At 33.0% G+C, this 16,651-nt stretch overlaps 1 protein-coding gene across 3 annotated transcripts; it reads right to left on the bottom strand.

Moving 5' to 3' along the window:
- Window positions 1-1,691: 1,691 nt before the first annotated feature.
- LOC120343979 (sarcosine dehydrogenase, mitochondrial-like) lies at window positions 1,692-14,456 on the bottom strand. 3 transcript variants are annotated; one of them, XM_078113102.1, is made up of 18 exons: window positions 14,281-14,456; window positions 13,636-13,773; window positions 13,386-13,564; window positions 11,050-11,229; window positions 10,174-10,320; window positions 9,816-9,873; window positions 9,470-9,591; window positions 8,577-8,706; window positions 8,159-8,256; window positions 7,986-8,065; window positions 6,305-6,440; window positions 5,911-6,117; window positions 5,091-5,307; window positions 4,649-4,898; window positions 3,909-4,060; window positions 3,556-3,724; window positions 3,212-3,319; window positions 1,692-2,256 (listed from the first exon to the last, which is right to left on the bottom strand). In XM_078113102.1, exons 1-18 carry the CDS (start codon window positions 14,450-14,452, stop codon window positions 2,154-2,156), a joined length of 2,646 nt encoding a protein of 881 aa, XP_077969228.1. In that variant the 5' UTR covers window positions 14,453-14,456; the 3' UTR covers window positions 1,692-2,153. The 3 variants fall into 3 exon arrangements, 2 of the variants coding, with proteins under 2 accessions (XP_077969228.1, XP_039268974.2); XM_039413040.2 differs by having other exon boundaries at window positions 1,694-2,256; window positions 3,909-4,051; XR_013475508.1 differs by lacking the exons at window positions 1,692-2,256; window positions 3,212-3,319 and having other exon boundaries at window positions 3,587-3,724; window positions 3,909-4,043.
- Window positions 14,457-16,651: the final 2,195 nt, after the last annotated feature.

Below are 16,651 nucleotides of genomic sequence, written 5' to 3'. Positions count from 1 at the left end.
AACTCAGATTTTATTTTAAGAATCCCGAAACCCATAAAAATGGAGATTTTGTATGACATGCACATTTGTGCAATTGTTTCGTCATAATGAATTATCATTGTTGCTGCAGGACTATTGTGGCAAAATGACCTCTGCTTTCAAGAATTTTCATCTCAGATTCTAGTTTAGCGCTCATAAATTTGAATTTATACTACAGTATATGAAAGCGTGCACTTGTGATATTCACTGTCCGAGTCCAATTCACCTTGGTTGGCTTTTATATTGAGTGCATTGCTGTTTTATTCTTTATATTAAATCTTAGTCTTATTTCGGCGGGTGTGCAGAGCGTGTTATATTGATGAAATATATATTTGTAAACATAAAAAATAATGTAATTGAAACAGATTAGCTATTTTGGGGATTGGACATCGTAAATACTGAGAATTACATTCGTTTTTGGAATGTTTGGTTTTCAGGACTGGTGCATATAGTCAAGTTGCAAAATTGCGTATGTCCCCAAGTCATAGACACATTTCTGCCTAAGTCTCAGTGCGCCATTATGACGCCACATAAATGCGTCATACAAATTATTAACTTGAATCCAGCTACGATTGAAAAATTGTAGGAAGTTTTTTACGTTTTTCTCAAAACTGCTGAAAATGACTTACGCCATTCGGTTATTAGCGTGACGATATTATACATATTTAATCTAACGTTTTTTTGTTGTTTTATATTTGCCAAAAGGGGTGAATGCCGCACATCTGTGTTTTAGGCCGGTAGGTCTTGTTCATGCATCCTGTCCTAAATAATAATAATTGTCAATTTATTTATTTCCCATATTACGAGACGAATGAACACATACATACGTTATATCTTTATCAAGTTGATGATATGTATAGTACTATAGCCTACATTGTAAAAGCGTGTAGTCAGTCGTATCACGCAAAACATAATGAACTCTTCGCATTCTTAATAATGTGGTTGAAACAGTATTTCTCAACAGCCGATCCGCGAAGCATTTTTAGTAAATCATTTATCGAAATCTGTACATTTTTGTGATTGTACAGTTCCAGTGTTGCGTACTTAAGGAAATAGAAGAATTTCAAATGAATCTTCCGGATCTGGAAAATGGTTACTGGAATTTTTTCGTTGAGTTTATGGTAAACACTTTTCCATATTTGCTTACTGTGGCCGTACCTTGGGGTATCTATGGACGGTATCAATTTCATTATGCCATTCGGGCCCTATTACACCTCTGATTATATCAACCATATAATTTATCAGACTTTTTGTTAAAATAAACAGTGGAAATCTGACAGTCCAATTCTCAACACATTTCATTAATAAGTTGCAGAAACTCCCTTTGTTCTATCCTAATTATGATTGTCAACCACAATAATTATTATCAGTAAGTTTTTATTATTGTGACTATTCATTAGAGTAGGGTATTTTATCCCTATCTATTTGGACGTCGACCTATATGCGATGACTTTTTTGGTGCCCAATGAATCTGTCTTTGTGGGAAAATGACAATACAATGAATATCAGTTATAATTTGGTTTATTTTTTCGGACCTCCTGAAGTATGCGCACCAAGATGGCGCACAACCTGAACGGCCGGTAAGTATGTTGATAGGTATTTGTCTGTTTGATGTACGCAATATCTCACGAAAGAGAGATTGAATCTGCTCCAGATTTTGCATGTGCATTCATCATATGTCGGACCAGAAGCCTATTGATTTTGGATGAATTATGTCGTATAATTAGCGAGTTATTAATTAATTAGTGATGGGACACAAGGTTTCACTATGGAGTAAGAGCGCTGTTTTGGGGGATCCCCTAACTTTCGATCGATAATTTTTCGGTCTCTGACCGATATTCTCGTTGTATAGTTAGTGTTGTGTTGTGAATGGCCAGGATTGGCATTGATAATGATTTTATTATTGCACAATGTCAACATTACTAAACGTCTTCTTCTAATGTTGAAATTAACCTTAAGCAAGATGGTATGGATGGTATTGCTAAACATAAAATGTTGCCTTTTTATTTTGTATATAATGGCACAGAAACAATCACCAATATTAATATAAACACAACCTAACATTAACATACATACACAAATATATCAGAAACGGCATAGGTGAATACAGTAAATCTTCACATAATAGATTCATATTATATTGGCAATTGTGAACCATTGGTCACCTCTGCTTGAACCTTGTGTGATCTTCTTCCAATAGTAAACTTCCCTCCTTCTTTTAGAGGTAACTTCACAAATCTTTAAAAAATGTTCATTATTGAAGAAAAATCGACTATACGATTTATCAGACTTTTTGTTAGAAAAAAAAAAAAAAGGGGAAATCTGAGAGCCCAATTCAATGATATGTTGTACAAACTCCCTTTGTTCTATCATGATTATGATTGTCAACCACAACAAATCTTATTAGAATTTTTTTTTTATTAGCTGTGAAGATTCATTAGAGCAGGGTATGTTTTGCCCATCTATTTGGACATCGGGCTAAAAAACAATGACTCCTTGCGGTTTTTGGCACCTAATGAATCTGTCTTCATGGAAGAATGACAATACAGTGTATAATTCAGTATATTTTTTTTAAGAATATTATTGTATTCAAGACAACTGCTATTTTAACTGTTCTTCCTTTAAATATAAGTTCCAAAATATCTTTTCACATTTTTATTTGACTGAGTTTATTAAATCTTGATTGAATTTTAATTTGTAGCAGAACTTTGAAAATTTGTTAAAACCCCGCCACTGGCGCTAAATCCGAAAGGCAACACTCATTAGTCTCATTTTGAAAATTTCGCTCATTTACAAATATTTTACTCAGAAATACTAATCAATTCCACAACTTTGTTTTGAGGGCGAACTGATTTAAGACTCAGAAACCAAACACATAATTATGAATTATCATTAGATCTCAGCTTGTGTAACGTTACAAGCGTGACTTTATTTTTTGGCGTGTGCTTGTGGCTGAAGCTAACATGCTAATGGTAATTTTAGCATTCATTTTACTTTAAACTAAATAATTTGTTTAATATTTAGATTGTTAGAATGTTTTACAGAAAATTGAAAACAGTTGCTGAATTACAGAATGTCAATATTTTTATGTTTTAATGGTACCGCTTTCATATTTATTCTTCATCGTATCCTTAACAATGTTTCATCAATCTCAGATATATCTCTGACACACATTTATTGTCAAATGTCTCACCCATTAACAAAATATCTTCCAGTTTTGTATCCGTAAGCAGCATCTCCAATAATTCCAACATATGAGTCATTATACCATATCACATCTCCATCCAAGATTGGCAACTCTCTGAAATATATTTATTTATATATCTTATATTATATATTTATATATCAACCCTTATTGAACATAGTCTCAAATAAACTATTAGATATTTTGTTGGGAAAGTATGGCCTTTTTGGCAGATTTACCTCAAAATCGCAATTCCCAATTTATTTGCTATACAAATCTGTTATTTACAATCATTATCAGGATAGTTATAGTTTGATTATTCATATATACAGTAATGGGAAATCACAACTTACGATTCGGCTTTCAATTGGATGAATCTAGAAGTCAGAGGTTGATCTGCTGCTTTGATTAAAGCATCCTTGCCAATGTATTGCCTGGTATCATTCAATTCCAACTGACTCGTTTGTAATACTTCCCGCAAATTTGATCCATTCAGGCAAGTTGAAAGTGGATTATGTATTCCTGTTTGAATGCAACATTAATAAAAAAGAATGCTATCGATATTTCTGTTATTATTGGTGACAAACTAATTAAAGTTCTAATGAGGTGTTAGGTACTTGTTGAAAGATAAATGAAGATTGTAACAGCGTTCTAAACAAAAAAAGATATTTTTATATTTGTAGATTTATTTAAAAAGCAGTTCCACCTGATTCCAAACACACAGAATTCAAGGCCCTCAATCCTGCCATAGTTGGTTTAATCTCCGATGTTATTAATGCAGTGTAGACCGAATGCACATCTTTCATTGGGCATCGAATCACATACCAGTCAAAGTTGTTTTCTGCAATTCTAAAATTACTAAGATCAGGAATATACCGAAGAAATGCGCATAAATCAATGTAAGGGTAATGAGCAATAGCATGGATGAATTATACATTCTAACAAAAACTAAATTTCCATAAACTTATTAAAAGTAGACAACTTTTGCAAGGAGCCATTTTAGGTCGCTTTTGAAAACATTCAGAGGCTAAAGAATATATAACTTTAGGATTCGTGCTTGTAAACTCACTATGAACAAACACAGTTGGTAGTTGCAATTCTAAAATTACTAAGATCAGGAATAAACCGAAGAAATGCGCATAAATCAATGTAAGGGTAATGAGCAATAGCATGGATGAATTATACATTCTAACAAAAACTAAATTTCCATAAACTTATTAAAAGTAGACATGCTTTTGCAAGGAGCCATTTTAGGTCGCTTTTGAAAACATTCAGAGGCTAAAGAATATATAACTTTAGGATTCGTGCTTGTAAACTCACTATGAACAAACACAGTTGGTAGGAGTATACATATAGATATTCAAAAATTGTATATCAATTATAAAACATCAATTTTTTTGCTCTTTAGTTTAGAACGTTTTAGTATATGTACTGCTAATTTATTACCTGGAAACCACGACGTTCAGGTTGTTTATCCTGCTATCCATTATATTGCCAGGATTTAATTCAAATGAATCCAATAAGACATTTTCAAGTAATTTTTCACTTTTTGGTCCCACAACATGCAATACTGCATATTCATCAGTTATATCATGAAGACCACAATTGGTTATATTTGAATCATGCAAAAAATGGTTGATATGTTGTTTGATTGATTCCTGCATTTCTGATGGAGCAGTAACTTGATATACACCATCTAGATGGAATTAATACTACATTTTTTAATATCTTCTGTGAAAAATCATTAGGATAATATTTACGGACAACAGAGACAAAATAGATATAGGATACTGTAATGAATGAATGTTCAGTAAAATGAACAAATTTTCAAAAATTGATATCCATAAAAATTAAAATATCAAGAGACATTTACCAAAAAACAACTCACTATTAAACCTAGTAACAATGCAACTCGAAATAATATTTCCATCTTTGTTCAGCATGAAATTCTTTGTTTCTGTATTGATATTGAATGATTTGACATTATTATGAAATAAAGAATTAACAACTTCATCAGAACCTGGCCCATCTAATCGAAATTTACAGCAATGTGATAAATCAATGATTGCAGATGACTTGAAACATGCAAGTGTTTCTTTCATGATCTGTAAAAAAAGATTTTGGAATTTAGATAATACGTGTAACTGAATCACTTATCTTTAACATATTAAAGCCCAAATTTGAGAAGATTTTCTGAGATATTAGTCAAAAACTTTAACAAAAAAAAGGGATGAGAAAACTCGACTTGAGGTATAACATTCCAATCTTCTTGTTGAATGTGTATGTTGAATTGAAACAAATAATTCTAACCTTTGTCGGCTTTGTATGTGTAAGTGGGTTTTTATTAAATAATAAACTAGAAATAAACATTGCAGAATTTATTGGATTACAACACCATTTACAGCTAAGCATGCAATTTATCAGGGTCATCCAAAAGTGAAAAAATCCTAGTTATTAAACAATAACAAAAGATTGATAAAATCAGTTTCAAAATCACATTATATGAAGTAATATTGATTGAAGTTGAAAGTGGTATTTAGACCCAAATTATTTTCAAGAAGGCAAACACATTCCCAGCACTAGGCTAGAGAACTCTCAAAAGTCATTTGCATGGCGAAGATTATGGTTGATTCAAACCATTCCCATTAATAACAACTTAAAATAAACAAATGTTATAACATCAAATAAATGAATTTGCTCATATTCACCTGTTCATGAATTTCCTGATCAATGCCAGTACATAAACTCGTGTCTTTTGTAGTCTGTTCTCTGTATTTATAAGTTGCATGTTTCGAGTTTCCGTATTCTCCATAATAATCATATTCTAACAAAGGTAGGTGTTGACCAGGCATAAAATAAGCTGGAACTTCCCAACCATGAATTGAGACTAAGTAAGCTCCATTCCCTTGATGAGTCTGAACATAAGAGTAAATGTTGATAAATATCATTCAAAATTATCAAATCTATAGAGAGGACGATGCTGTTAACTAGATGTCCAGTTTATACACAGCAGAAAAACAAATTTTGTGAAATGGTCTTTCTCAAGATCAAATTCATACCAACGTAATGATAACAGCGAAGCATAACTTTACAATGCTCTACCTTTGTCAGTGGAGTAGTCCTCAAATTTCTTCCACCCAATTTTTGTTTATCAGGATGACGTACTTCAAATTTTGTGGTAAAATGATCATGACAGGATTCGACCAACCATAGGTCATTAATTTTACGAGTGAAACGGCTGAAATGGCAAAGATTTTAATATTTGCTTAATTCAGAAATCCCAAGATATTTCTTAAAACTCTTCTTTAACGCAGGGGGTTCATTAGGGGTTAATTTTACTTCATTTGGATCACATTTTAAAAGCAATAGAGTACATGAACATGACCACTGTTACATATTGGATGTTATTATCAAGTATGATGAATTCTGAGAGATTTTTCTAGGTCAAAATACAAAATTGAAACATTTGGATGTACAGTCAAATACGTCTAAACCAAATTGGATAATGGAATATATTTAAAATTATTCATATCCGATATAAGAATCGAGATATTTTTCTCTGCAATTGAAATCTTAACAGACAGAATAAAAAAACTTCAGTCAAATTCTGATTTCAGTACAAAATAAAAATTTATTATAAAAAAATTACTTTTTTTTTCAATTTTAATCTTTTATTAAATATGATGATTTTTATATGATGTTTATATTGAACACAACAACAAATTATTTATTTTATTCCATCACCCTCAAATAATCAATAGGCCTATATTATATATACCACCAGTCATGATATTAGAAAATATTGAATAAAACTTATGTGAATGGGCTAGCAATAAGTGAGAACTGAATGTCTTCCAAGCATACTAAAGAATAGTCACATTGTCTGAATATTTGAAGCAATTGAAAATCAAAGACGAAACATTAATTCAGAAATATTTGATCATGTATCAAACTTTACAGTGTACAAGGTTATTGATTAATTGTAATCAAAAACAACTAAAATTAAAATAATTATAATTTAAAATATATATATATATATATCAGGACTGTTCGATTTCCCATATTCTCATTTAGGATTCAAATTGAGATACCAATTCTTGATTTTTTACGTTTTTTCTTTCACACAGTTGGGGTGGATTTGTAGCCTAATCTCCATTTATGTAGGTTCATCTAAGGAGGGCTGACATTCTAACATTTAATAGCAAGTAGATTTTCAAGACAATTGCTCAGGAGTGTCAAGTAAGACTTGTTCTTACTAATGGTCAGATGTTTGAGCCTAATTGAAAAATGGTGAAAATGTGTTGTGTGAACTGAGGATAAGTTGGTCTGGAAGAAACATAAAGCAAAAAATTACTTTAAAAAAACTGTCTTATTTTAAAAAATGTGCTTTTTTAAAATAATTGCAATTCAGCAATTTCATTGTCACCTAAGATGAAGTTGCCATGTAATTTTTTAGAATAAAGACAAACTTTGCAAATTAAGTAAAATTGCATGCAGAATTCAATTACTGTCATGCCATGAATTATTTTGATTGAGCAACAGTCTTCACTCTCAGGATATTATTTTCATTGAGCTCCCGCGGAGAAATGTCATGAAAAACTCTCCCATCAAGTACTCATATATCTCATCTTATTTATATCTTTATACTTATATTTTTATATATGCCACATTACATGATTAAAATTCCTATTAAGCTGAACCATCTTTCATAACACCTAATTCAAACTGAATTGCGAACACACAAAGAGTGAACACTGTTGAAGAACCAACAACACCAGCTTACTTCACATGGCAAGTACTCAAGTCATATTCAGGACTCCCTTGCACTATCCAGTGGGCAAGTTGTCGACCTGCACCACCACCCTGCAATATCGCAAAGACTCTTGTTTTCAAATTGTTACAAAAAAAACTCCAATTTCAGACAACAAATTTTCAAGTATTTAGTAAACTACATACCAGCATCATTCCACCACCATTGAATGCAGTGCCATTGAAAAACCCCTTAACATCGAAGAATTCACCCATAAGTGGGTTACCATCTGGTGTAAAAGTTTCTATAAAAGCAAAATTAAATATGATGCGAAACTTCGATATTTGTGAATATAATGTCTAATGATTCATTTTTTGTTAGTTTTTAACAAAGAGTAATTTGATACTTTTTCTCCAGCAAAATAATTCAGAAAATAAGGATGAAAAATATTTTCTAATTACTAATATTTTATCGATACAGTATTTTGAAATATGGCAAATTGATAACATCTTTATGCATACTGAGAAAATTTGAGAAAGTGAAAATATATAGCTTTTATTGAAGAATGAATGAAAGATTAATACAGATAAAAATAAAATATCACTCCCATAGAGAATATGTTACCAGGTCCACACAAAGTTGATCGAATTCCCGACTTTTCAATACATGGCATTAAATCCGTAGCAGATTTCATATGAACTTCAAATTGTTCCCAATCCATGTCATACAAACTGAATGCAAAGTCATTTGGCACCTGAAACAAAAAAAAACCAATGTCATCATCAATTAAGCATATGTGTCACTGAACAAGATTTGTTTTAAAATTAAGTGCAAAGCACAATATATAAAATTTTTTAAATTGCATATAAAATTCCAATATGGAAGTGAGTTTTGAAAGTGCATGAAAATACCAACTATGGAAACATCATTGTTTTGAAGGATGATCTATTGGAATGCAACATTTCAAACCAAGAACTCTGTCAGAACTCCATAAATTTGCATCCCCCATCAGTTCATTTTAGTTTAAATTAATTTTAGTTGTTGCTTATGATGTATTCGGTAAACAGTTAGTGAAAAATGCAGCACAGCTTAGTCAGCTAGTTCTGGGTACCTTCTTTATGTAGACATAGTGTCTAGGTGTGGTAGAACATGCAAACAACTTAAGTAAATAAACTTTTGCTAGATCATAAAATGCAATGTTTCCTTAAAAGATTAACCCTCAACAATGTCTTCGACAATATCCAAACAAAGAGGGCCTTTGATGACATCCAAACAAATCAAATCTAACAACAATAAATTGATTGCATGTGTAGTGTGGTTGAAATGAACTTATCCCCATAATAACTTAGATTACTGTCCTACGAAGCCATTGTTTTTTACATTTGTTAAATTTAATTTTATCGAAAACGCGACAGCCAAGATTAATTTTTCATATTACTGAAGAGAATTTGACCAAACCCCGCAAAATACAGATCGCAAGTGCTTGGGAAATAATTAAAACACATATTTAATATGACCTTATCAACAAACACAGGGTTCTTCTCATATCCACCAAATAGCAAAGCATCTCCTTGTCTTTTATAGTACATCCCAGTTTCAGAATCACGAATGTGAGGAGTCTTCTCCATTCCTTGAATGCCTAACGAACATTCAATATATTGACAACATAAAATCAAGCTATTTAAAGAGATTCAAGAGTCTTGCTGTACACTAACACAAATATATTTTCGTAGCGTTTCGTATTGCCTTTTCTATTTATTGTTGTTGTTATACCTGGCTATATACCGGTAGTCGAATTATTCATTAAATTAACATAGAATTAAATCCTACAAATATCATAAAAGCTTGGAAACAATATCTTGCCTTGAGTAACAACGTATGTAAGCTTGTATATTACTTGAGGAAGTTTTACTCCAACCATCTAAAAAGATTGTTTGAAAATAATTCAATATTCAAACGATACATTCCTATTTATTGGTGTATATGGAACTGTTGAGGTAAAATTAGATTGTCAAATTGTGTTTTTATCAAACTCTGAATCTGTCATATTCATTCCACTTCAGGTACAGTTTTAATCTAACAATTTCAGTAGTCTGCAATGAAGTTACAATAAATGAATAAAACAAAATAAAACTAATGACAATCTCATTATCTCCACCATGTGTGATGTAGTGATTTCAAAATTTTCTGTGATTTTAAAATTTTCTGTTCTTTTATTTACCTTTGCAATATAGGGACCCCATGCCCCTGTACAATTGACTACATTGTTAGTTTTAATAGTTCCAAGATTTGTTTCAATGGCATTAACTTGTTTCAATCCCAGCAAATCTGTGGTTTTGATATCTTTCACCTCACATTTTTCAAAAACCTGAAATGATAATGTTCAAATTTATCAAGTGTCTAATACATAAAAGATGTCTAAGTTTATGAAGTTAAGTCAATAACATGATCAAATTTAAATTTAGTCATGTATTTTTATGAAATGGTAGACATCTGAATATAGCTGGAATACAAGAGCAAAAAACATATTCAATTACTGTAAGTGAGATTGCCATATCAGTAATGGAATTTAATGAAAAGTTAGTCTTGCCAGTAATGGAGTAATACAATATGAAAAGCATGATAAATGAAAACAATAGTATATAACTAAATGAGGAAGCTTAGTTGATTTGTAGCTTCATTAAACATTTTAGAAACAATTACAACATCTGAATTACAGTTTTCATATCAAGTTCAAAGTCTAACAATTTTATTTTCATCATTTTGCCATAAAAGTTTACATTTTATGCGTAAAAATGTCATAATTGTATAAGGTTTTCAATATAAAATGCTTCTCTGCAATATATTCTGATTTTAAAGAATATAATTTGGCCCATTTTACTTTACCTACATTTTACGAAGTAGGTACATAAAATTTGCTTTCAGACTTTTTAAACTGAATGATCAATTCTCCAAATCCTCATACAAAACAAAATAGCGTTTAAAATGATCATAAAAGGCAAAAAGGAAAACATTTAATCTGTTTAGAGTGTCTAGTATCATTGCTGTTAGATCAAAAGGTTATCAAAGATGTACAAACAAAGAATTAATTTATTACCTCGGCTCCATATTTTGTTGCAGCTTTAATGTAAGAAGTACACAAGGTTGCTGGATCAACAGATCCATCATTTGGAGAATATACACCGCCAAGAAGATTCTTTGTCTCAATAAAAGGATGTAACTTGGATATCTGGTCAGCATCTACCAGAGAAGCTTCTATTCCAAATTCTGAACCGATCTGATAAAATTAATCCATCTTTCATTTAGAAATTAGGTTACATAAGGGTTGGATTTGATGGGTACAAAATGAGAATGATATACCTGTATATGAAAGCATTGATAACTGCACTAATATTGTTGTATAATTTTATTTACAAATAATTTTGAGTGGGTGAAGAGAGCTTTTCATAGGTAAATTTTTCATTATTTTATATTACACAGAAACACTTGCACACAGTTATCATGTGCAAAAGCTTTTTCAGAATCTCATAGAGTGGAAATATATAGCAAGGGTACTATTTTATCTTAAGTACCATATGCCAATGACTACCTTGAATACATTTAAACAAACCATAATAATTTTGAAGAAGTAGACTATTATTGATAAAATCAGGTTTCTGCCATTACATGGTAGTAAATAGAAAAAGTCAATGTTTTTAGTCAAAATATGATTGGTTAATAGGGGTGGGCAAAATCGAATATTTTTTTCGAATCGAATAGTTCGAATATTTTTTACGAATAGTCGAATAACGAATATATTTTTTAAATACAACAGGGGTCCAAGGACGTCGGAGGTCGATACTACCTTCGAAAACTAAAAGAAACGTTGGTTGACAACAAAGCGTGTTTTTTACTGGTTTAATTCATCAAAATCTCTAATTGTTTTTGTCACCGCGATCGTTTTGGCTGCGATATCCTGAAGTTGGTTATCTATATTCCAGTACGTTTTTTTTCGCGAGTATTTAATTCTTGTGGGTCGGCGGACATCGAAGTTTTATATACCTGGTGTGTTCACATCGGCAATAGTTCTTGAAGACAAGAAGGACTGATTTTAAAACCCAAATTAATTTTATTCTGATTTTTATTTTGTGTTGGCTTTGATCTAACTTATCACCGTTTGTAATTATTAACCGTCCGAGTTTAAAGCGAACGGTCATGAAGGTATTTATTAAGACGATGATTGACTTTCTTATGCATTGCACCTGCGATTGCGCGAATCCTGAATTTGATTTATAATAATGATTGAATAAATCGGCCGTTATGCATTTCTACTTGTCATAAGGCTTTCGGTCCTAACAGAGGGTCGGACGCTAATTATAACTATTTCCCTCAAGTTTTAACGTTTTTTTTTTCTGGACAAAACAATACCCCGACGGTTATTATAGCTAAAATCGTTACCGACTAACTCACAATTTTATCTACGGAATTTGCAACCTCAGCACTTTAATCGACGATTTTGATAGTGTCACGCCATAATTATTACCGCTAAAATGCTTGAAAATACAACACATGTAATAATTTACGATAATGATAGGCGCAACAATTCGTAAACGAGCTAGTGTGCGTTGTCACGACGAAATTCACGATTGTTTTAACGTTGTAAACTTGTTTACAATTCAACACTACCTCGGCCATGCATGGTCGAGTAAAATGTTCACATTTTCGAAACAAAACTTGGCCAAGGATGGAAGGGATCACTAAATAACTAATAGAAAGTACAACACTCTGACTGGTCATATGCAAATCCATGCTATTTATATAACTCGTCATAAACGTCTTTTTAACCTTTAATTTTAATCAATATTATGTTCGGTCACAACATGTCACCTGGCATACGGAGTACAGAATCTGAAAAAATTATTTTAAATACATCTTATCTGGTTTGATGTTAATAAATGTACGGAACGGTCGGTGCGTTTTTTTTGCGAAATAGGGAATTGAAACGATACGTTAGGCACAAAAGAAAGCAAATAACACCATAATAACTCCCCCGGGATAAATATGTAAATCCTATCCTATAAGGCAAAGACAACGACTTCCAAAATTTGTCGCTTTTGTCTGTTAGCGAACGCCGTGGGTGAATTTTCGCACAATCCACGATTGATTTGGAGACGCGCGAGTTCCGTGTCAAAGCCAAGCGGCGCAGTTAATGCGGTACCGGATATTCGAATAGTAAAATGGCATTCGAATATTTTAATATTCGATTCGTTATTCGAATAAGTTGCCCAGCCCTATGGTTAATATTCATGAACTTGATGTAAAGGCGTAATTTAAATTTACTTTTTACTTCTATTCAATTCAGTTGCAAAACCTGATTGTTCAGGAATTGCAGAATCTATTAAACAAATAAATTTACAATATACATTTTCATTCTACCTAGAAATCTTAACTTACTAAGGCCTTTCGTTCCAAAGCATCCAAAGCATTTTTACTTCTTGTTAAAAATATCGCTCCAGTTTTGATCCAACCTGCATCAAATCCTGTTTCTTCAGGTAGAATTCGAGATGCCAAATCAATTGTTTGAACTTGCATTTGAGTCAAAGGTCGACCATCTCGAAGATTCCAAACAATACCTGAACAAATACAACTAGAAATTGTCTCGGATAAGTAAATAAGATAAGCCAGTGAACAAGCAATAACTCACCGCCAGTGTGCCATGTTGTTCCTGAAGTCAGCCTGTCTTTCTCAATCAGAACAACTTTCCCTGCTTTTAATTTAGCAAGATGATATGCTGTACTGCATCCTACACTTCCACCTCCAATAACTACGACATCTGCAGAATCTGTATTATGAAAAATACAACAATAGAATAATAAGTTACAAGAGATGAATAAAACTGTATATTTTCAAGTAATTTTGATGTTTGCAACAAAAGGCAATACAATTTTAAACTTTATATTTAAACAAAGAATGAATGAAAAAAACTTTACCAAACAGTTAAGATTTGCCAACTAGAGCATAATATTTAAATAATTTACTAAACAAAAGCTTAGAAATCTTATTGTGAATATCTGTTGACAGGCATGAATGACAGGTAATCAAGATATGAACCTCTGTTCATTTATTCTAACAGTTTAAATAAATCGAGTATAAAAACAAACAAAAAACTACTGTTAGTGCTAAAGACGTCTGAATGACAAAATAATTTGCACAATTTGGAGAATTTTTTTTAACTCAAAATCAAGTTATTATATCAAAATGAGAACTTGCAAGGCAAGCAATGGGGCATACATCCAGTACCGGTACATACAATCTGTTAATCATTTATTACAAAGTATCATTATTATACCTGGTAGAGACTTGTTTACATTGTCAAGCACACCGCTCTTATCTTTATGTAACGGCGGAGCATTATGAGTTTGTTTACTCAAATGCCGTTGTTGAGAAAATGCTGATGTCACAAAAGCATTATTTCTGGTTAACCTACAACTAAGATAGCTGTACATTAATTTATGAGACATCTAAATAAAAGCACAATTTTCTTCAGCATCAAGGATTTAGGCAATAACAAAGTTACAGAATAAATAATAGGCAAATGAAAGCTTGACGGAGTAATGCAATGTAATGCTGCATAACATTTTTGTAAAAGGTTCACAGCCGCCCGTGGGATCGAGATCTTTTATGAGCTATATTTGTTAATCATATAATTGGTATTTATTGATATATGTTATTGACTTGCGTCCAAAACGTTTATGAAATGGTAAAATTTGAACAAAATTTTCAGTGGTGACCAAATATTTTCAATGAATATAAGATATTCGGATTTAGTCTATGGTCGGAAGAGAAGCCAGAGCACTGTTGGGCGACACTTCCTTTCGCTGGAAATTACTGTGAAGAATTTGTACTTTTGACAATAGTTTCGCGAGGGCTAATTTTATTTAAAAGACGCCGACTGTTTTTGTCAGCTCGATGTGACCATTTTGGCCGATAACCTCGGCATTGTATTTTGTGAGCTATTTTTTGGAAATTCTCCCTATCTCTAAGTGTCCCTTTACGCACGTACGTTTTGTGCCATAAAAATGTTAATTGTTATTTTTTCCCCGCCCGGGACTGTGCGTCCAGTGCGAAAAACTCGTTATTTTGCGATCATCGGTGACAAAACGCTTGAGATAATTGATAGAGTGAATCTACAACTAAAATTTTACAACTGAAAAACGGTGTTATAAAATATTATCACCGTAACTTTTGTTGAGGATTCCGCGACAAATAAAAAAAAAGTTGGACATCGTAAAACGCCAAAATTTAACCATTAAGTTACTAAGTTGGAAACTATATCACAATTACCAAAGTAATAGGAATTATTTATGTCCGCGATGTATTAAATCGTTTTTTATCGGATTATGATTGATCGGACAGGTTTACTACGTATTTGAATGTCCGCAGATATTATACAACGGAAATGGCGCGGGCGCGGCGGTGTGGCTCAACGGGCTAAGCGTTAGGAATACGCTCGCCACCGCACCTCTAACTACTCTGCGTGGGTTTGCAGGTTCGAATCCCATGCACGGATGGTTATGTGCGAGAGGATTGCTGGACTCCTCGCCGTCGTTGGGTGGTTCACGTAACCGCTAGTCGGTTACGGCTTCCTCCACCACCAAGTCCATGCTTCCGAAAACAAACAATACAGTAAAACTAATCCCATACCCGACTTGGAATGGTAACCGGACGAGAGGCCGTGGTTCGCCATATGGATAAGCCGTCTTATCGGCTTTCCTCTCCCCCGGGATAAATATGTAAATCCTATCCTATCCTAATTATGTTTTTACTTTGTCGTAGGTTGACGCAATCGCGAGTTACGTCGAACACAATTGAATCAATATACTAAGACATTTTTTATCCGTCATGGATTAAATATTTTGAGCAAAATAAAAAACCATTATCCGCTGGAAAGGCTGGCTCTTTTAACAAGCGGCGTCATCGCGATCAGGTTCCAGAAGCTTTGGACTGGGAATTTCTTAACCTGCTGCGCTTCTGACGGTACTCCCGTAGTATGTGTACCAGGATAGGGTTAGGGCTAGGCCATAATTTTATTTCGATTTCCCTCATTTTAGATCTATTACGAGTTTGGGGACAGTTTGTGTTAGCCAAGTGAATATACTCCCATAGGCTTCCGTCCTTTCACACAACTTGATGTAGAATAGGAGAACAAAATTAGTTACCTCCATATTTGGGGTCTCGTGTAGTTTCGTACCTAACGTATTTCTAGTAGGCGTAGCATAACAATTTTTTGACATGCCAATTCTAACCCTCACCTGACTACGCCATCCAAAAATTACGTCACTACGACGTCACAATCACGTCATAGAGCTTGTCAAATACTCGTACGATCGCCCGAAATAGCATCTGCGCCGACGATAAAGAACTGACTGACGTCAGCGACCTCTCTCCTATCGGGATCGTTGCGACGAGAAAATGAGAGAAATGGCTGTTCGATTTCGGGTTCTCGTCTGCGCGTCTTGGATGACAGTTCGCATAGTTTGAAGGGCTCTATTACGTCACTGTGACGTCGTAGTGACGTAATTTTTGGATGGTGTGGTCAGGTGGGGGTTAGGATTGATATGTAAAAAAATTGTCATGTTACGCCCACTAGAAGTATGTTAGGTAAGAAACTACATGAGACCCGTCAAGTGGGGGTTAGGATTGACATATGCAAAAATTGT

This window comes from Styela clava, chromosome 5 (genome assembly GCF_964204865.1).
Source record: "Styela clava chromosome 5, kaStyClav1.hap1.2, whole genome shotgun sequence".
Taxonomy (NCBI): Eukaryota; Metazoa; Chordata; class Ascidiacea; order Stolidobranchia; family Styelidae; genus Styela; species Styela clava.
The sequence above is the reverse complement of the archived record's forward strand: the minus strand, read 5'-3'. Positions and strand labels throughout refer to the sequence as shown.